The sequence below is a fragment of the Rhinatrema bivittatum genome, chromosome 6 (genome assembly GCF_901001135.1).
Source record: "Rhinatrema bivittatum chromosome 6, aRhiBiv1.1, whole genome shotgun sequence".
In the NCBI taxonomy this organism is placed as follows: domain Eukaryota; kingdom Metazoa; phylum Chordata; class Amphibia; order Gymnophiona; family Rhinatrematidae; genus Rhinatrema; species Rhinatrema bivittatum.
Genome location: NC_042620.1, coordinates 205601111 through 205621974, shown reverse-complemented (window position 1 = coordinate 205621974; position 20864 = coordinate 205601111). Strand labels below are relative to the sequence as shown.

Genomic DNA, 20864 nt, shown 5'->3' with positions numbered 1-20864 from the left:
GCTGAAGGTTGTGAGTGCAGTCTGAAGATTCATGAATGGGACCTAGTATAGTCCCCCCTTTTTACAATGTCACTATGCGCCCAAACTTGCTTGTGCTGTGGACAGTCTCGTCATTGACTGCAGTACTGCCGAGCCCACCGCTGCGTCCAATGAGGCTTGCTGATCAAGACACTAATGAGATGTGAAAGTGTGTAGTGATGACCACGTGGCGGCCTTACAAATGTCCAGTAAGGGAACTTTCCAGAGATGAGCCACCGAAGCTGCTGCTGCCCTTACTTGGTGCACTAGAAAGGTTTGTTGATCTCTTCGTGTAGCAGAAGTGAATACACTGAGAAATCCAATTTGACAGAGTTCATTTCGTCAACGGGAGTCAAGGGGCATTTGGATTGAAGGAAACAAATAGCCGAGAAGCCCTCTTCTCTAAATGCGATCTTCACTTACAGTATGCTAAGGCCCTCTTGCAGTCCAGTGTGTGGAGCCAGTGTTCACTGTCATTTTTGTGCGGCTTCAGGAAGAATGTTGGCAATGTGATGGTTTGATTAAGGTGAAAAGCCAAAGCCACCTTGGGTAAAAATATGAGGGATGCGTTTGCAAGGTAACTTTGCTGTGGTGAAACTGCAGATACGGAGAGCAATGAACCAACGCCTGTAACTTACTGACCCGTCTTGCTGAGGTTACTGCTACCAAGAAAATGAAGTTCTATGTGATACCGCATCTAACTGCTATACAATGGTTCAAAGGGAGGAAGCATAAGCTGCTCCAGCACTAGGTTGAGGTACCACAGAGCTGATGGCTTCAGCCCTGGCAGTCTTAATCGCAATATCCCCTTCATGAACTGGAAGACCAGCGGGTGGCTGGACACCAGTAGACCATTGTACAGGTGATGATAGGCCACGATGGCTCTCACATGGACCCACACAGAAGCTATCGCCAGCCCCGCTGGATACAAGGGTTGAAGATACTCTATTAACAATTCCGGGGAGCAAGAGAAAGGGTCTGTCTCTGTCGCTACACCAGGCCGAGTATCGGTGCCACTTGTCCTGGTAGTTTTTCCTGGACGACTCCAGGATCTCCTGGATTGCCATCGGCAAGTGCAAGTGGCGTAATACTGTCCTTTCAATCTTCAAGCAGTGAGATGTAACAAGGAGTGCATGGGATAAAGTAAGGTGCCGCTCTCCTACATCAGGAGATCCACACTGTCGCCCAGGGGAATAGGTGGGGCAATGGAGAGTTGCACTAGATAGGTGTACCACAGTTGCCTGGGCCAAGCTGGAGCAATTAAATGAAGTCTGTGACATCCATAATACACTTCTGCACTGTCCTGGAGATGAGTGTGATTGAAGTGTAGGCTTAAAGGAGGCCCTCTGTCCACAGTATGAGGAATGCATCCTGTGCGATTCGCCTCCTGCTGGGGTAGATGGAGCAGAATCTTTTTGCCTTCCTGTTACATTCTGTAGTGAAGAGGTTTATGTACTGAAGGCCCTAAGTCGCAAACAGCTCGTCCATCACATCCTGGTGAAGCTCCCACTCATGTGGATGGAATATTCTGCTCAATCCATCGGCCATGGTGTTTGCTACCCACGGCAGATATGTCGCCTGGAGGGAGATTGAGTGCTCCTCCGCCCCCTCCAGGATGTGGACCGCTTCCCTGCATAATATCCAGGACCCAGGCCCTCCTTTGTTTATGTAGGACATGGCGACCTGCTTGCCCATTTGAATCATGAAATTCTGCCCCTGCAGGAAGTTTCCAAATGTGAGTAAGTCATTCTTTATTGCCTGAGCTCTAAGAGGTTTATTTGCTGCCTTCGCTCCCATGTGGACCAGAGCCCCTGCATCTGCACATGCTCCAAGTGGGCTCCCCACCCCTTGGTTGAGGCATCCATGGTAAGAACCACTTGATGGGCTGGGGGGCGGAATGGTGCTCTGATGGTAAGAACTGCCAGGCGTAACCACCACACCAGTTCCCACAGCATAGCTGGGGTCAGACTTATTCTTCTGGAAAGCAGTTGGGAGAATTGAGTCCACTGCACCTTCAATCCCCACTGCAGTCGTCACATGTGCAAGCGAGTGTGTGGCACTACATATATTGCCGCTGCCATGTTGCCCAGTAGGGTCGGGATCCAATGAGCTGAGGTGCGTGCATAATTCTTCATTTGGATTTCCAGGGTGCGAAGCGTGTGGGCCTTGTCCACCAACAAGAATGCTCTTCCCAACACAGTACTTATCCGGGCCCCAATAAACTGCAGATTTTGTGTGGGCTGGAGGTTGGATTTTTCATAGTTGATGGTGAAACAGAGACCCTCCAGACAACAGATTGTTGTTTCCAAGCTGCTCTATAGAGGTTTTTGGGCAACTATCAACAAGTCATCCAGGAATGGGAATAGTTTGATTCTACTTCTTCTGAGATGGGCCACTGCTACCATTAAACACTTTGTGAAGACCCTTGGCGTGTATGATAGCGCATATTGACTTGAAAACAAAGGTAGCGCCAGGATGAGTGGTGCATTGGGATGTGTGAGCATGCATCCTTGAGATCTAGCGAACACATCCAATCATTGGGTTGCAGAAAGGATACAATTGACTTGAGAGATGTCATCTTGAACCTCTTCTTGCGCAGAAATTTGTTGAGAGCCCGCATGTCCAGTATCAGACGGAGCCCCCACACTTCTTGGGTATGAAGAAGTATTAGGAATAGAATCCCTTGTTCAGCTGGTAGTGAGGAATCTGCTGAATCAATTGCTAATGTAGCAGGTTGCTGATTTCTTCCGGTAGCAGATGCTCATTTTCTAAGCGGGACTGATGGAGTTGCACCAGGTGCAGAAGGTCTGGGTTGCTCTTGAAGTTCAAAGTGTAACTCACCCTGTCAATCTTCAGTACCCAATGATCGGAGGTAATTGCTGCCCAAGAATGGTGTAAAAAAAAAAAAAAAAAAAAAAAAGAGGACACTGCCCCCCACCCGAAGCGGTAAGAGTGGCCTGGTTATCTCTTAAAAACCCTGTTGGGGCTTTGCACTATTGTTTTGCAGTGGATGCTGCTGACGCTGGCCCTGCTGCTTGCTCCAGGTTTGCTGCTGGTGTTGCGACTGTGGTCTGCTCTGTGGAAAGGAGGGAGGACGATAGGTTGGGTATGGCTTGTAAGGTAGCCAAACTGGTAGTAAGCCCTTCTGAAGCTCAGGTAGTATTTCCTGCTCGAGGACTGCTGGTCTGTGGGAGACGCTAGCGATAAGAATGCTACACTTGCTCTTTCAGTTGGGAGACTGTTTCTCACAACTTGTCACCAAACAAGTTGTCAGTCTCACACAGGAGGTCCACTAGTTTTTCATGGTCATCCTCCCTAATGGCACTAGCTCACAGCCACGCCATTCTTCAGGCACTCAAAATGTCTGCCCCCGCCGAAGTCCGGGCAGACATTTTGAATGCCTCAAAAATGGTCCTCATAAGGTGCCTCAACCCCTCCTCCAGGTAATGAAATTGCTGCAGTGGAGCTAATTCTGAAGAAGTGGAGGCAAGGTGGGGGCTTCAAGGACTGTAAGAATTCATACAGATATTGTGTGAAGTAAAATTGATGCTGTTGTATTTTTGCATTCAGCATACATGCTTGGAACGCTCTTTTAACAAAGTCATCCAAATACTTGCAGTCCCGGAGGGGTATTCGAATGGAGGCGGGTCTTTCTGGAGTGCTTCATGGCCGATTCGACCACCACCGAGGTGTGTGGAAGCTGGACCATGCTATAGTAAGGAGACTCCCTCATTCTAAACTTCAGGTCCGTTTTTCTCGAGGTCGTCTGACTGGAAAAAGGGGGCTCCCAAGCCTTTGTCATCACAGCATTTAAGACCGTGTGGGATAGTAAGGCCATAGATTCGGCCAGGACCTCAAAGATCTTTAGGATCCTCAGCACTTCTGCTCGCAGATCCAGCACCTTCCGTGTCTTGATGTTAAGATGAGCGCCCATCTTTTCCACGAACTTGGAGTAGGACAGGTCCTCTGGTGGCGAGGATGGTTCCAGTTGCTCCTCTGGTGGGTCAGACAGAAATCTTGTCGAGGAACCTGGCGAGGTTGGGGGTGAGACTTGTGCAGTAATGTCCAGCTGTGGAAAGATCAGAGAGGCTGGGCTCCTAGGCTGTTGCTCCGGGCTGCTTTCCCTTGGCTGTGGAGAAAGTGACTTTCCCTGAAGCGAGGTGTCCCGTAGCGGAGGGCTAGATGTGCTGCCCCTCTGTTCTTCAAAGGAGGTGAAGAAATGTGACAGGATTTTAGAAATCTGTGACATGGCCTGTGAGGCCAAGTCTCCCCAGGCAGGGTGGGAAGTTGCTCTTCTCCGAACTGGATCTGCTGGAGGCAAAGCAGTTGGCAAGATGTAAGAGTCAGGCCCCCTTGGGCAGTACTCTCTTCAGTCTTGGAAGACTTCTTGTGTCTTTTTTTGGAGGGGATCCTGCAGCTGCGGGGAATACCTCTTCCTTTTGGATACAGAAAACAAATCTGAATAAACCCATCCCGAGGATTCAGAGAAGCCGGTGCACATCTGTTCGGAAATAAGCTCAAATATCTGAAAAGCCAAGCTCAGCCAACTCCTCTGGGGTGAACACAACCTTAAGGGTCCACTAGGCTTACTAGGGAGCTTCCCTGACAAGGAACTCTGCTCTAGATGTGTCTGATGCAACTTTGACACTTTCTGCATCGTGGGCTTCGATGCCATCCACTCCTGCGTTGGTACTTGAGTCGTGGATCTTGCCTACATCGAGTCAGACGACGTGCATCGGTGGTGCTTCGGTGCATCAGGCTGTGATGCATCCTTGCGTGGGTGTTTTGGCTTTGATGGCGTATCTCGTGTGTGGTCGTTCGATCTGTGTATCACGTTGGTTGGAGGTGGCTCCTCTCGGGCATGGCACTTTGACACTGGAATCACCGCGGACTTTTGACAGCACATCTCCCTACGCCTTTTGTGGCAGCGAGGCATGGGGCACATAGGCACCATGGGGGGCTGACCCACCTGGCCTTTTCTCCATCGATCCCTCTTGATTTTCTCCGGGCGATCCGAGCGGGGCTCCAGTAACAAATAGGCAAATAAACACTTCAATGGCGGGGGCATAGGACCCCAAACATTCCTCTCTCAGGCGGGTGATTTTTGCCGCACGTTGGGGTTGGGCCCGGGGCGACATCCGCCCGAAGTCCCAGCAAGAGGACTAGTCATGCTCCAGGCCCAGGCAAAGATAACAATAATTATGTCCGTCAGTGACGGACCTCATTTTCCCACATTGGCAGTATTGGAATCCAGGCAGTTTGTGGTGGCATGCTGGAACACTAAAAAGTGCTTTTGTAGCTCAGAAAAATTCTGAATCGAGGATAAGAAAAGCTCCACATGCAGCCTGCGATGCGGAAAAAAAACAGACTAAAGAGAAACATGGCACCACATGGGAAAGGATGCGCAGCCATCCAGAGCAAAGCTCTATGATCTTTGAGAAGCTCCACCTCGGTCGCCCCCAGTGGGATGTCCAGACAGCATGGCTAATTCAGTCTACTTATCTGTGGGAAAATATTGAAAGTTATGCAAAGGATGAAAGGTTTTACCTAGATTTGCTGAAACATGGTACTGCCTTGTAATGGATATAAGTGGAATCCTTGCTTGGACAACTTTTTACAGCAGTTGGCAGCTTCTGGTCTAAAGAGAAAGAAGTGAGCAGCATTTCAGGCATATCTTGCATTATGAAAGAATATAACCAATCTGCACAGAAAGTTGCACAATATGCAGTTCATGCTAACTATAGCATCCTCATCCATCTACATTATTCTGTCACAACTAAAGTTTGTCATGCATGGAGCTTTGACAATTATAAAGCATATACCAATCAAATGGTTTATGAAGAGCTGTTTGGTCAGTGCTGTGCCCAGTGCTGTGCCCAGTGCTATAGTAAATAGTTTAAAAATGTAGGCTTCGGGGCAGAATAAAGCTAAACATAAAAAAGATTGGATTTTCATATTGCTGAACTAGTCCATACCATATTTCACCATCAGGTCCATCCTTGGGGTATAAGGATCCAAGCCATTGCGTGAAGAATCCAGGGTCAACGGAAGTACCTTCAAGACAAAAAGATCTTAAGCAACATGATCCTAGAAGTTTGTAGATTAATTGTAGAACCTCTCTGCAGTTGAATTCTTGAAACAACATATATCACAGAACAGCCTACAGATGGATCCTTAAAACATAACAAGTTTTCTGCTATTCTTCTCTACACAATAAGGAATACTGTGCTGGCTTTACAAACATGTCCTTTTTTCCTTGTGCTGCTAGACAGCTAGATTACCTATGATCCAACTTCAGATAACCACTCAGATCAACTTCCAAATCATTTATTAGAACAATGAATAAACCTAACACTCACTGTGATGTAATGGAATCTAGAGTAATTTCACAAATTCTCTGGAATTGTCAGACATGTAATGAGTTCTCTGCACAACATAACATAATAATGGCAGAAAAAGACAAAATGGACCATCCAGCCTGCCCAACAAGTTTCTTATGGTAGTAACTGCTGCTCTGTGCAGGTTAGCCCCAAGCCTTATATTAAGGATAATAATATTTACAATCGAAAACAAGCAAATGTCAAACCCATAAAACTACTGCTAGCAAAAAAAAAAAAAAAAAAAAAATGTAACAAAGTAAGCAGTCTTCTTGATAATTCAGACAGCCAATGCTGCATAAATGTGCTTTGCTTTTGGACTTGGCTGTAGAAGCAGTCTTGTGCTTTTTCCCTAATGTCTGAGTGTCAATACCCCAGACCATAAAAGTCAGGGCCCAGCACTGGTTATCTGAATCCAATTTCCATTTTTCCCCCCATGAATCAGAAACAAACACAGAAACATAGAAATGATGGTAGAAAACGACCAAATGGTCCATCCAGTCTGCCCAGCAAGCTTATGGTAGTATCTGCTGGCCATAGAAGCCATCTTTATAATTATCAGTTTCCCAGACTGTCAAAGTCAGGGCCCTTGTTAGTTGCTGTTTGTGTCCAATTCCCCGTTACCTCTTGAACCAGAGAGCAATGATGAAATTGCATCAATAGCATAAAGGCTTATTGGTTATAGGTAATAACCTCCTCACCAGCAAGTTATCCCCATGCCCTCTTTTCTTCATTCCCATCCTCTAACCTTAAGGGACCCACAGTGTTTATCCCCTGCCCTTTGAAATTATTTTACTCTTTTTTGTCTTCACCACCTCCTATGAAAGGGCATTCCAGGCATCCATCACCCTTTCCATGAAGAAATATTTCTTGACATTGGTTCGGATTAGTCCTCCCTGGAGTTTCATTTCGTGACCCCTAGTTCTACTGATTTCTTTCCAATGGAAAACGTTTGTCTATGTTTCTGCATCATCCAAACCTTTCAGGTATCTGAAGGTCTGTATCATATCTCCCCTGCACCTCCTCTCCTCCAGAGTATACATATTCAGGTCCTTCAACCTCTCCTCCCAAGTCATTTGACAGAGACCCCCTACCATTTTTGTTGCCCTTCTCTGGACCGTCTCCATCCTGTCTCTGTCCCTTTTGAGATACGGTCTCCAGAACTGAACACAGTACTCCAGGTGAGGCCTCACCAAGGGGATTATCACTTCCTTTTATTATTGGTTATTCCTCTCTCAATGCAGCCCAGCATTCTTCTGGCTTTTGCTATCGCCTTGTTACATTGCTTTGCCGCCTTCAGATCACTAGACACTATCATCCCAAGGTCTCTCTCCCCATTCACATTAGTCTTTTACTCCCATCACATACAGCTCTTTTGGATTACTACACCCTAGATCAGAGCTTTCCAAACTTTTCATGTTGGTGACACACTTTTTAGACAAACATAATTTCACGACACGGTAATTCAGTCTACTAGTAAACCAGAGGTTAAAGGTTAAACGAATGAAACATATTTCGACAATTTATGTATGTTTCCTTAAATATATACATAAATAAAATGTTTCACGACACAACCTATCTCATGAAAACCTTAAATTTATATTAAAAATATATATTCCAAGATTCATGTTATAATTTATGAGAAACAATAATAAAACAAATTGTCTGTCCCCCACACACTCATTTCTCTCCCCCCAGCACACGTCTGTACCCCACACACTCATATCTCTCCCCCTCAAGCACATGTCTGTCCCCCCAGCACGTTTGCCCCCCACTCACTCATCTCTCTCTCCCCAGCACATGTCTGGCCCCCACACTCATGTACCTCGACTTTTTGATTGTTGCCAGTTAAGTGCTTCACTCCCTTCCATGATCACCAGACACTGCTGCTTGCAGTCAGTACTCCTCATGGCCAGGCCTCATCGGCAGCAGCAGCCAATGCAAGGATGGCTGGGCTCGTTCCACCCACCAAGCCCCCCCAAAAAACGCGATTGACAGCAAAAATCACCCAATAATAAGCAACCCATAAACTGAAAAAAAAAAGTGAATCTCTAGAAAAAAAAAGCCCAAACTCGCATCAGAGTTGACCGGGCTTGCGCGACACACCTGCACACTGCAGGCGACACACTAACGTGTCCCGACACACAGTTTGGAAAGCTCTGCCCTAGATGAATAACTGCATTTCTTGACATTGAATCCCAGCTGCCAAATCTCCAACCACTCTTTAAGCTTTTAAATCACTTTCCATTTTCTCTACTCCTTCAGGAGTCTCCTTTCTGTTGCAGCTCTTACAAATAGACAAACTTTTATCTTCTATTTGCAGATGATACTAAGATCACCAGGAGAGAGCTCATACTTACCCAGCCTAGTGATGGCAGCTAACCATGGCCAGATAGCTGGATAAGTCCATACTTATTTGGCTATCTGCCACAGCTGCTGACACTTAACCGGATAAATATGGATTAATCTGGCTATCTGAATATAGCAGAAAAAAAAATTTTTTTTTGCTTTCACCTGTCCCCTGGTTTAAATTGCCAGCACAGCAACACTGGAAACTTTTCTCCACTTCCTACCAGAAATAAAGTTTCCAGCATTGGGGCCAGCACACCTCTCTGCATTGGGGGTACTGCTTAGTGCCCTCATTTGAATGGGATTTCCATGCGAGGGCACTAAGTAGTACTCACATTTTTTTTAATGCACCTTTTTGAGCTGAGCATTGGCAGTGAAGTGTACGCTTAAATATGGGTAAAGCTATGTGTTCAGCTGAACGCACCGTTCTTCTTTGGCCTGTGAAACTGGTAAAAAGCAATGCTTTCCTCGGGGATTACAATAGAGAAATCAGCAAGTGCTGCTAGCTTAAATGAGAACCCTTATCAAATTGCCAAGTCTGTCCTGAGGAACAAACTGTCCCAGGATGGCTTGGGTCTCAGGGACCAATTGGAAAACAGTAAGCATTTTGACTAAGGTGATGCAAAATAGGTAATGCCCACTCAAGAAGTTCAGATCACATTGCAGCTCTAAAGACTTAAAGGTTATATGCCCTGCAGAAAAAGTAAGTTAAAACAATACAATCACAGGATACAAAATGGCAGTACAACAAGGAAAACATAAGATAGACTATGCGTACAAAACAAATGTAAGCGCTATGAAATACTTGTAAAGGCATTCTCTCCCCCTACTGCTCTATGTATAGGCGCTCCCACATACCTTTATTCTCCAACAGGTTGCCAGCCATGACGTCAGTCAAATGGTGCAATAGTAAAGATTGTGCTACAGAAATTTGAGATTCACAGTATTTGGGAGCAATGTTCCCTATAATTTCTGACATGCTATGTGCGCAAACATTTTGTTGTGTGCAACTTTTCCGCAACTTAACTTAATGTTGTGTATCCAAACTTACAACTCAGCCTACTGGAGTTAAAAAAGAAGTGAAGACCAAGTGAAATGTTAACATGTTTATATACTTCTTAACTAAAGAGGCTACTAAGGTATAGCAAGTAGAAAGCGTAACAGTTTATTTGTTTTATACCATATATACTGGGCGACTGCGCCTCATAACTCAGTTCACAACTTCACAGTCCATAATATTTACATTTTTTCCCTGCGGTCTTGACATTTGTCCATTCGTTATAGATTCTGTCAAGATCTATATTTCCGCCATCTAGTTGCTAGTTCTTCACACGCATTATCATATCCAAATGCTCCTTCTGTAACAGATTCCGCGATTTGGTTTTCGTAGTGTTCATTAAACTGAAGCCACGTTCACAGTCTACAGTGGATGCCATGAATGTTCCTCCAATATCCATCAACATAGCGAGGTCTTTGAATTGTTCATTTTGAGTTACAAACGACAACATAGATGACAAACTTGAAACAACTGTCTTTGATTTTTTCAGCAACAATGAATTTAACTCCTCAGGCAGAAACTCTTCATATTGAGCACAAAGTGATTTTATGTTATCAATTCCGAAATCAAAGTCACAATTGACAAGTGACCCAATATCAAATGCAGCCCATGCCTGTACTTCCTCTTCTGGAAACCTTTCATCCAGATGGACACACAAGAGATTGATACCATATATAAAACGTATATAAGACATATATAAAACACTACATAACCAAAATATTCATTGGTTTAAGGACTCCCTGCACTATCACACTTCCAAAAGACCTACCAGAGCTGCCTACATAGGATCCCTATCAATACCCTCTCACAAACTCACTCGCCATATCTCCACTAAAGATTGTGCCTTCTCCATAGCGGGACCTACACTTTGGAACTCAATGCCACCCGGACTACACCAAGAATACTGTACAAAAACTTTCAAAAAAAAAAACTAAACTAAAAACTTGGCTATTCAAAAGGGCCTATTCATAATAATAACCCCCCCCCCACCACCATCCCTCTCCCTTAAAATCATCCCACCCCCCTCCAATGAAATCCACAGACACTTATCTATTGTCAATCTTAGTTTACACCCTGAACTAGAGCCTCAACACAGAAACTTGTAAATAGTTACTCCATTCTCATTTCATTTTATGCTTTTTCATTTTATTAACCTATCCAACTCTCCTGTTGGACCCTTTATTCTTCTACTACATTCACATCTTGTTCCTTCGCCTCCCTGTTTAATGTAACTTATTTTTCACTTTCCAATTTGTTGTATTAATCCCAGTTATATGTAAACCGATGTAATATGCAAATGAATGTTGGCATAAAAAAGTTTTAAATAAACAAGTAAATAAATAATTAAATGTGATCAGCAAGCTTGTGTTGACTGCACTATTGGTTGGTACCTGTAATAGTGCTTTAACACTGACTCCACTGAGGTGAGCTGTTAGATATTGACTTCTGATCTTGTTCAGTTTGCCTCGAGCTAGATGGTGAGCTTCTAGAGTCGTTAAACTCTTCTTTCTGAAGAACCCTTCTTCTGAAGAAGCCAAATCTGATAGAACATCATTCAAAATTTCCAGAGCTACCCTAAATTCAGAAATGCTCAGCTTCTTGAAACAGTATTTCGCAATTGGGTCTTTTCCCTGCTCTTCCTCGAAATATTGTAACAAAACAGCATAGTTTCAAACTATAGCTTGCACAGCAAAATGCCTCGACAGCCATCGCACTTCATTTAAAGGTCTGAATGCCACTGAATCATGCTCTGAGGCATCAAAAATGTCTTGAAATTTAACTCTTTTCGAAATAGATCTACTAAACATCAAGTACACAGTTCTGATAAGAGTTTCAATGTCTTGCATCAGTTTAACTTCTTTCCATGTATCAGTTATTCCTAAATCTTCACGATGTGCTACACAGTGTTGCTGAGTTAGGTGTAGGATTTCTTTTTTCAACTGTGCTGCTACTCCATTTTTTCTTCCTAACGTGAAAGAGGCTCCGGCAGATGTAAACATAACCATCTTCCTTAAATCAAGCTTGTTTGCTGTATAAAAGAGTTTGATGGCAGATACGATTAAAGCAGCATCGCAATGTTCTAATCGCAAAATGCCACCAAACGATACTTTGTAATCCAAAGCATTGCTAGGCCGATTACTTTAAGTAAAGTATTAAGCATTTGGTCAAAGATATGTCGGTGCTTTCATCAACGGTTAAAGTGTGGAACAATGCCAAAGAAATTTCTTGCATTATATCATTTTGAACAACGCTGTTGATGACTTCAAGAAATTCAAATGAGTAATTTTTACTTCTCCAACTATCTGGCAGCTTTACAAATTTGGCCATGTGTTCATTTATATCTGTAACAGCCAGCATAGAGGAGTTCAATTTGATAGCTAGCAAGATGCTGTCAGTCAAGACCTTTATCTCATCTGGATTTGAATGCTTCCGTTCTACAATGATTTGCCTCTTTTGCTTTTCTTCTGGAGTTTCTAGTAATAGGTTCTTCAACCCACCGCGAAATAGTGGATTCATATTTTTCAATTTTGTTACACTGTCACTGTGAGATTTACTTACGAGATGTCTTGAGGAAATCCAGTTTCCAGACCTCGTTCCAACTTTTACCCGTAGAAAACTCTCCTACAGCTTTCGCTCCAGCGCAGATCAGACAAATGACTCCTTTATCTTCATCATACGAAAACATTTCGTGCAGGGCTACCCGAGTTAGGCCGTGTGACTTCACAGTATAAGTTTCAACAGTCTCATCTAGCCATTCGGATTTAAATGATGTAGCTGTTCTCTTGCGTTTAACACCTTTACTCATTTTGGTTTTTATGCGTTCAAATCTTAAATGTAATTACTTAAATATTATCAACTTATTTAAACTTAACCAGTTGACACTATCTTTTTCTAATATTCTTTATAAATGATTTATATTACCACATGGCATCATATACACTCATCCACACCAAAAATGAGTGCTAGAAAAGGTTACACAGTCCCAAGAGTCCAAAACAATTTAAGTCCAAAGATAATTTTATTATTTATATCGGCAACTCCACTGTGTATATAAATATATTTCTTAGGCGGAAGGGTCCCCCGACACGGACCCGTGTTTCGCCAGGGGCTGCATCGGGAGGGACGCACAAGAAGTTTCAATATGTGCTGTAAATGAAAGATAATACAGAGGACTGTGTGAGAAATTACATACCAATGCCATATGTGAATTCAAAAGTAAGGAACACTTACCAAATTGAAGTTTACAAAGTAGCGTAACAGGGAGCGCGTTACATGTCATTAAACAGAGGGCTTTAAACATGTCAAAAGGCGCCAAAATACTCACAAACCAATCAGCTAAGGCAAAGCCACCCACCAATCAGAGTCAAGAATTCTTATCCAATCAGCGGTTAGGTGAAATGTACCCACTCAATTTCTTTGTTTAGCCCTGCAGGGGCAACGGTGTTAAGACAGTAAAATCCACCGTTGTTCACAGCGAATCAAATGAGTATCAAAATCTCCTCCTCTAAGGAGGGGAGGTACCACTTCCAGCACAAAAAAGAATAAATCAGATACGGTGTGGGATGAGGATGTCCAATGATCAACCAGGGGGGCCAGACTACGTGAATGTTTGATATTGGAACGGTGCTCTATAATCCTGGTCCTGATTTGTCTGCTGGTCTTCCCTACATAAAGTTTTGCACAAGGACAACGTATAACATAGATTACACCAGTAGAACTACAGTTGGAAAAATCATAAAGTATAAGCACCTTACCAGAACCAGGATCAATGAAACTAGACATAGTAGAGGTGTGCTTACAAACAGAACAGTTGCCACATGGGGCGTGTTCGCCCGGTGTACGTTTGGATATATTTTGAGAGAAGTCGGAACGAATTAAAATATCCCTTAAGTTCCTACCTCTGCGATAGGTGAATCGCAGGGAGCCCTGAAACAACTGCGAGAAAGACAAAGCCGACCAATGTCTTCGTACAATCGTAGCTATATCATGACTAAGAGGTGAAAATGGTAAAATACAATTCAGCGTGTTACTCGTATCTTTTTGTGTCGGGAGGAACAACATGTCTCTATTAACGTACAAGGCTCTTTTAAAAGCGCGTTTAAGAGTCTTCAGAGGGTACCCCCTCTGTCTAAACCGGAGAAACATCTTCTTAGCTTTAATAGTGTACTCAGCTTTGGAGGTACAGAGCCTCCGTAACCGGAGGAACTGACCCGTAGGAATGTTAGTCTTAAGAATTCTTGGGTGGTAACTATCAAATTTAAGGATGGTGTTCCGGTCAGTTTGCTTTCTGTAAATAGAAGTTGTGACTAAACCATCATTAATAGTGACAAGCATATCCAAAAACGGAATCTGGGAGTGGTGTAAACTGAAGCAAAACTGAAGGTGTGGATTGCAATGGTTTAACCAATCAAAAAACATAAAAAACTGAATCTCGGTCCCTGACCAAATCAAAAGAACGTCATCTATATAGCGGAACCACGCATGTATGAACCCTTGCCAGGCAGAGGGATATATGTGGGTCTCCTCAAACCGTGCCACATATAAGCATGCCAGGCTAGGGGCCATCGTTGCCCCCATAGCTGTCCCCTTAATTTGCTGGTAAAAGGTGTTTTCAAAACGGAAATAATTCTTAGTTAGTGCTAAGGTGGTAAGTTGCATAAGAAAGGATGGAGGAACGCGGTGTGGTGCAGTGCGTTGATTAAGGATGTCCTCAATTACCTGCAGTGCCTACTGTTGGGGGATATTTGAGTACAGAGACGTGATGTCCAATGTAACTAACAGGTACGGTGGTGTCGGGAACTGTAAACTAACAAAAGGATCAAATGGGCAGAATCACGGACAAAGGATTTGATGTGTGGAACTACTGGTCTTAAGAAAATTTCCACGAACTGTGAAAGGGGTTCCAAAACAGACCCAATCCCGGACACGATGGGGCGTCCCGGTGGATCCACTAAAGATTTATGAATCTTAGGTAATATGTAAAACACCGGGGTAACTGGAAAAGAAGCCGTGAGAAAATTAGCCTCTCGTTGAGTGATATAACGATTAGCTAATGCATCTTGTACCAGAATTGAAATATCTCGTTTAAGTAGATCAGTGGGGTCTGCTTGTAAAGGAAGATAGAATGTAGAGTCATTCAATTGGCGACAAACCTCAGATCTATAATCAGTACGGTTCATGACAACGACCCCACCCCCCTTATCAGCTGGTTTTATGACTATTGTTGAATCCTCTGCCAGAGAGGAAAGTGAGAGTCTTTCCTCTTTAGTTAGATTATATCGAATATGCCAACGAGATTGGGATACAAGGTGTATATCATGTTGTATCAGTTTTTCAAAAACTATCAGCATGGGGTCAACAGGACCTGAAGGGACCCATCTAGATTTAGTGGTGACCAAAGATCCATCATGTGCAGGCTGAGAATCCTGAAAAAAGAGCTTAAGTTTCAACAACCTGAAAAATCTATACAAATGTACTTGCAAATCAAAAAGGTCACCCCGAGTAGTAGGAACAAATGATAGACCCCTAGATAATGATCTTAACTCAATATCTGATAAAGTCCGTGATGATAAATTAAATACTATATCAGAGTCTATTGCCAGGGGTCTTGTTGTTGACGGGTTATTCTGGTTGACCGTTGAGAAGTCTGAGGGCGGCCTCGAGATCTGGACCCCTGATTGCTGCGGGGTGCCTGTCCCGAATCTAAAAAAGAGGCAGCAATGGAAGAGTACTGTCCAGAAGATGAGGATGCAGTAACAGTTTGTGGTATACCACAAACTGCCTCTTTTTTAGATTCAGGACAGGTACCCCGCAGCAATCGGGGGTCCAGATCCCGAGGCCGCCCTCAGAGCATATAGAAAGACATGGTTTAATGGAACACAGTCAACATGGATTTACCCAAAGGGAAGTCTTGCCTAACAAATCTACTTCATTTTTTTGAAGGGGTTAATAAACCTGTGGATAAAGGTGAACCAGTAGATGTAGTGTATTTGGATTTTCAGAAGGCATTTGACAAAGTCCCTCATGAGAGGCTTCTAAGAAAACAAGAGAGTCATGGGATAGGAGGCGATGTCCTTTCATGGATTACAAACTGCTTAAAAGACAGGAAACAGAGAGTAGGCTTAAATGGTCAATTTTCTCAGTGGAAAAGGGTAAACAGTCGAGTGCCTCAGGGATCTGTACTTGGACCGGTGCTTTTCAAAATATATATATATATATATATATATATGATCTGGAGAGGAATACGATGAGTGAGGTTATCAAATTTGCGGATGATACAAAATTATTCAGAGTACTTAAATCACAAGCGGATTGTGATACATTACAGGAGAACCTTGGCAAGATTGGGCATCCAAATGGCAGATGAAATTTAATGTGGACAAGTGCAAGGTGTTGCATATAGGGAAAAATAACCCTTGCTGTAGTTACACGATGTTAGGTTCCATATTAGGAGCTACCACCCAGTAAAAAGAGCTAGGCATCATAGTGGATAATACTTTAAAATCGTCAGCTCAGTGTGCTGCAGCAGTTAAAAAAGCAAACAGAATGTTAGGAATTATAAGGAAGGGAATGGTTAACAAAAAGGAAAATGTCATAATGCCTCTATATCGCTCCATGGTGAGACCGCACCTTGAATTCTGTGTACAATTCTGGTCGCCGCATCTCAAAAAAGATATAGTTGTGATGGAGAAGGTACAGAGAAGGGCAACCAAAATGATCAAGGGGATGGAACAGCTCCCCTATGAGGAAAGGCTGAAGAAGTTAGGGCTGTTCAGCTTGGAGAAGAGACAGCTGAGGGGGGATATGATAGAGGTCTTTAAGATCATGAGAGGTCTTGAATGAGTAGATGTGAATCGGTTATTTACACTTTCGAATAACAGAAGGACTAGGGGGTAGTCCATGAAGTTAGCAAGTAGCACATTTAAGACTAATCGGAGAAAATTATTTTTCACTCAATGCACAATAAAGCTCTGGAATTTGTTGCCAGAGGATGTGTTAGTGCAGTTAGTGTAGCTGGGTTCAAAAAAGGTTTGGAGAAGTTCTTGGAGAAGTTCATTAACTGCTATTAATCAAGTTTACTTAGGGAATAGCCACTGCTATTAATTGCATCAGTAGTATGGGATCTTTTTAGTGTTTGGGTAATTGCCAGGTTCTTGTGGCCTGGTTTGGCCTCTGTTGGAAACAGGATGCTGGGCTTGATGGACCCTTGGTCTGACCCAGCATGGCAATTTCTTATGTTCTTATTTTGAGATCTTAGTGTTTGCAGAGATTGTAAGGTTTTAGTGTCACTCCTTACCCACTGGTGTTATTGGAATGAATGATGCTGAATATTAGCATTAATACTTTATAGTAGATTCTGGATTGTACTGGTAACCAATGCAGTGATATCAACAATCGAGTAATATGATCATATTTCCTAGATCCTAGTAATAGTCTTGCTGCAGCATTTTGCAATAGCTGTAGTGGTTTTAAATGACTTGCTGGAAGACCTAGTAGTAGGGAGTTGCAGTAGTCAAGGTTTGAGAACATTAGCGTTTGCAGTACAGTACGGAAGTCTGCAAGAGTTAATAATGGTTTTAATCTATGTAGAATAAGCAACTTGGTGTAATCTGATAGGTTATCACATAATTGTTTAAAATCGAATGCTGCTAAAACAGAACTTTTACATTTATCAACTATTCCTCGCTCCTCCTGCCATCCACCCCCTTGCCTCAGATTTGACAATCATACGATACCCATTACCAATCAAGCTCGCAATTTAGGAGTCACTCTTAACTTCAATTTGTCTATGTCCATTAACATTGCTAAAGTTGTCAAAAACAACCTTCTACAAACTTAACCTTCTTAAAAGATTAAAGCCTCTATTATACCCTGATGACTTCAGAACTGTTCTACAAGCTCTTATCTCTGGTCTAGATTATTGCAATTCATTCTATATAGGCCTCCCAGACTCATCGATCCATCCACTATAATCTGTTTCAAGCCCTCGTAAAACAGAGTGTTAATGAGAGTAGTAATGTCTCAGTTGAGTGTTTCCTGAATTCAAATTGATTTGGGTAGAGAATGTTTTGATCTTCCAGGTGATTGACAAGTTGTGATAACACTGCTTTATCAAGAACTTTTGCTAGAAACGGCAGGTTGGATATTGGACGATAGTTGTCCCAATTGTCAGTTCTACCCTTTACTAGATAAGCAATCTAAAAGTAAAATTGTTTACTTCTAAGTCTCAGAAAGTTATTGAGGATATGAGATCTCATAGGTTATCTGATCCTTGGAGATTATTACACATACAGATAAAGATTATACTTTTTTTCTCTTTTCCTCACTCTTCATATTCTGAAATCAATTACTTTTTTAATTTTAGAGGAATTGTTACAGACTACTACTACTTCTGCTACTATTTATCCCATTCTTGTTTCTGATCATGCTGCAGTGACCCTTAATATAACTCCCAAGCTCAGTAAATGTTGATGGGAGACAACAATCTAACTTCCACCCATGACACTGCCTGAGCCCTAGTGGAATGAGCCCTAACCTAACTAGGCAATGGTTCTTCAGCATCCACATACATGGCCATGACCACCTCCTTAACCCAGTGAGCTACTGTAGCCCGTGAAGTCGGTCGCCCTGTTTATCTCCAGAGACCTCCACCATGGAGGATAAACAGGCGATCCATCTTTTGGAAAGGTTTAGAAACCTCCAGATATATTTCTTGACGTCTAAGAGTTGTAACAGGCGATATTCCTCTGCATCTCTACCTATCCAGAGATGGCAGGGAAATGGACTGATTCAAGTGAAAATCTAGACCACTTTTGGCAAAAAGAAAGGAAAAGTACACAGCATTACCCCTGGAGTCACTTGGAGGAACAGCTCCTGGCAAGACAAGGCCTGAACTTGGAAATTCAACATGCAGAACAAACTGCTACAAGAAACACCATTTCATGGTCGGTAACTGCAAGGAAAGGTTACGCATTGGTCTAAATGTAGGGCCCGCTAAGAAATCCAAAACCAGATTAAGACTCCACAAAGACACCAGTAAGCACAAGGGAGGAAGAAGACTGTTCACACCTTTCAAGAAATAGGCCACATCTGGATGATCACTATTCACCTGAACCAAGTAAGAGATGCTACTTGCACTTTTAAGGAATTAAGAGCCAACCCTTTTATTCAATCTATCCTGCAAAAATTCCAAAATGAGCAGGATCTTAACCGAACAAGGATCACCACCTCGATCTTCACACCAAGCCTCAAACACTCGCCAAACCCACACATAGACTAAGGAAGTGGAGAACTTTCTTGCTCGTAGCAAGGTGGCACACACTGCATTAGAATACCCATGCTTCATCAAGCAAGTCATCTGAAGAGCCATACCATAAGACAAAATTGAGTTGGATCTTCGTGAAGAACAGGTCCCTGCCCCAACAGATTCCTGTGTGCCAGAAACTGGAGGGGAAGAGTCTCCCAGGAGCCTTCGCAGACGCATACCATGGTCTCCTAAGCCAATCTGGTGCTACCAGAAGTAACATCCCTCCACAACACTCGACCCTCCAAACCATTCTGCCCAACATGCACCATGGGGGAAAGGCATACAGCAGATTGTTCTCCGGCCATTCTTGGACAAAAGCATTGATGCCTAATGACTTTGGATCTTTCCTGCGACTGAAGAATCTAGGAACCTTCGCACTAGGAGAAGTCACCAACAAGTCTAGAAATGGAAGGCCCCAGCGATCCACTATTAACTGAAACACCTTGGCTGACAATACCCATTCTCCTGGGTCAGGACTCTCCCTGCTGAGAAAGTCTGCTCTCACATTGCTTTTTCTGCAATGTGCGAGGTCAAGCTCTCCTGAAGATGCACTTCTGCCCATTCCATAAGTTGGTTTATCTTCTGTGACACTTGCTGGCTCTTGGTTCCTCCCTGCTGACTGATGTAACCCACTATTGTTGCACTGTCGACATTATCTAGACCACTTGACCCAGCAACCTACTGCTGAACTGCAAGCATGCCAACCGGATTGCCTGGGCTTCCAACAGATTGATGTTCCAGAGAGAATCTTCTACACTCATGTGGCCTTGTGCCGTCAGTTCCTGTCTGTGAGCTCCCCAATGAGACAGTAAGGAGTGCTGAAAAGGATGCATATGTGCCCTTGCCCATGGCACCACTTCCAGGGTTGCCGCCATCAAACCTGCAGATAGGACCATACTGTAGGACATATTGTATTCAGACGCACCTGCGCCATCAACTTCTGAATGCGAGCTTCCAGCAGGAAAACCCTGCCTTGCTTCATGTTGAACTGGATACAGAGATACTCTAGCCACTGAGAAAGCTGAAGACTGTTCCTGGCCAGGTTCACCACCCAGCCAAGCTCCTGCAATAGGGAAATCATCTTGTGGGACACTAGGTTTGTCTCTCTTCCAGAGACTTGGCCTGAATCAGTCAGTCGCCTAAATACTGGTGTACCAGGATACCATCCTCTCTCAACTCTGCTGTCACCACCACCATAACCTTGGAAAAGGTTCTGGGTGCGGTGACCAGACCAAAAGGCATCAACCGAAATGGATAATAGCGTCCAAAGATCACAAACTGCAAAAAAAGGTTGGTGATCTAGTCAGATGGGAATATGCAGGTACGCCTCAGACAGATCCAAGGAGGTCAAAAACTCCCCCGACTGCATGGCCATTATCACTGAGTGCACTATTTCCATGCGAAAATGAGTCACCTGCAAATAACTGTTGACCCCCTTTGAGATCCATGATGGGACGAAAGGAGCCCTCCTTTTTGGGCAGAACAAAATAAATGGCATATCGACCCGTATTTTCTTGAGACGTGGGCACTGGAACTACAGCCCTCAGACTGAGGAGCTTTGACAATGTAACCACCACTACCTGCTTCTTTTGCTAGGAGTGGCAAGGCGACACCATGAACATGTCCCAAAGAACACTGCGAAACTCCACTGGTCCGATGTGATTCGGACCTACCTCCGATAAAAGAGAGGTGCACCCCTATCTCCAGGTCCATGGGGGTAAGTTGGCAAACCTTCATTGAGAGGCTAGGAAGGTTC

The 20864-nt window shown here is 43.5% G+C and overlaps 1 protein-coding gene across 5 annotated transcripts in view; it reads right to left on the bottom strand.

Annotated features, from left to right (window-relative positions):
- SENP2 (SUMO specific peptidase 2) overlaps positions 1-20864 on the bottom strand; it is a 238984-nt gene that overhangs the window by 158950 nt on the left and 59170 nt on the right. For all 5 annotated transcript variants that reach the window (XR_003857454.1, XR_003857453.1, XM_029606475.1 and 2 more), the window contains 2 exons: positions 5994-6072; positions 5566-5656 (listed from right to left, as the gene is read on the bottom strand). Coding sequence is in view for 3 of the 5 variants with exons in the window: in XM_029606475.1 (XP_029462335.1) it covers positions 5566-5656; positions 5994-6072 (170 nt within the window). In the remaining 2 variants the exon portion in view is untranslated. The remainder of the gene's footprint in view (positions 1-5565; positions 5657-5993; positions 6073-20864) is intronic.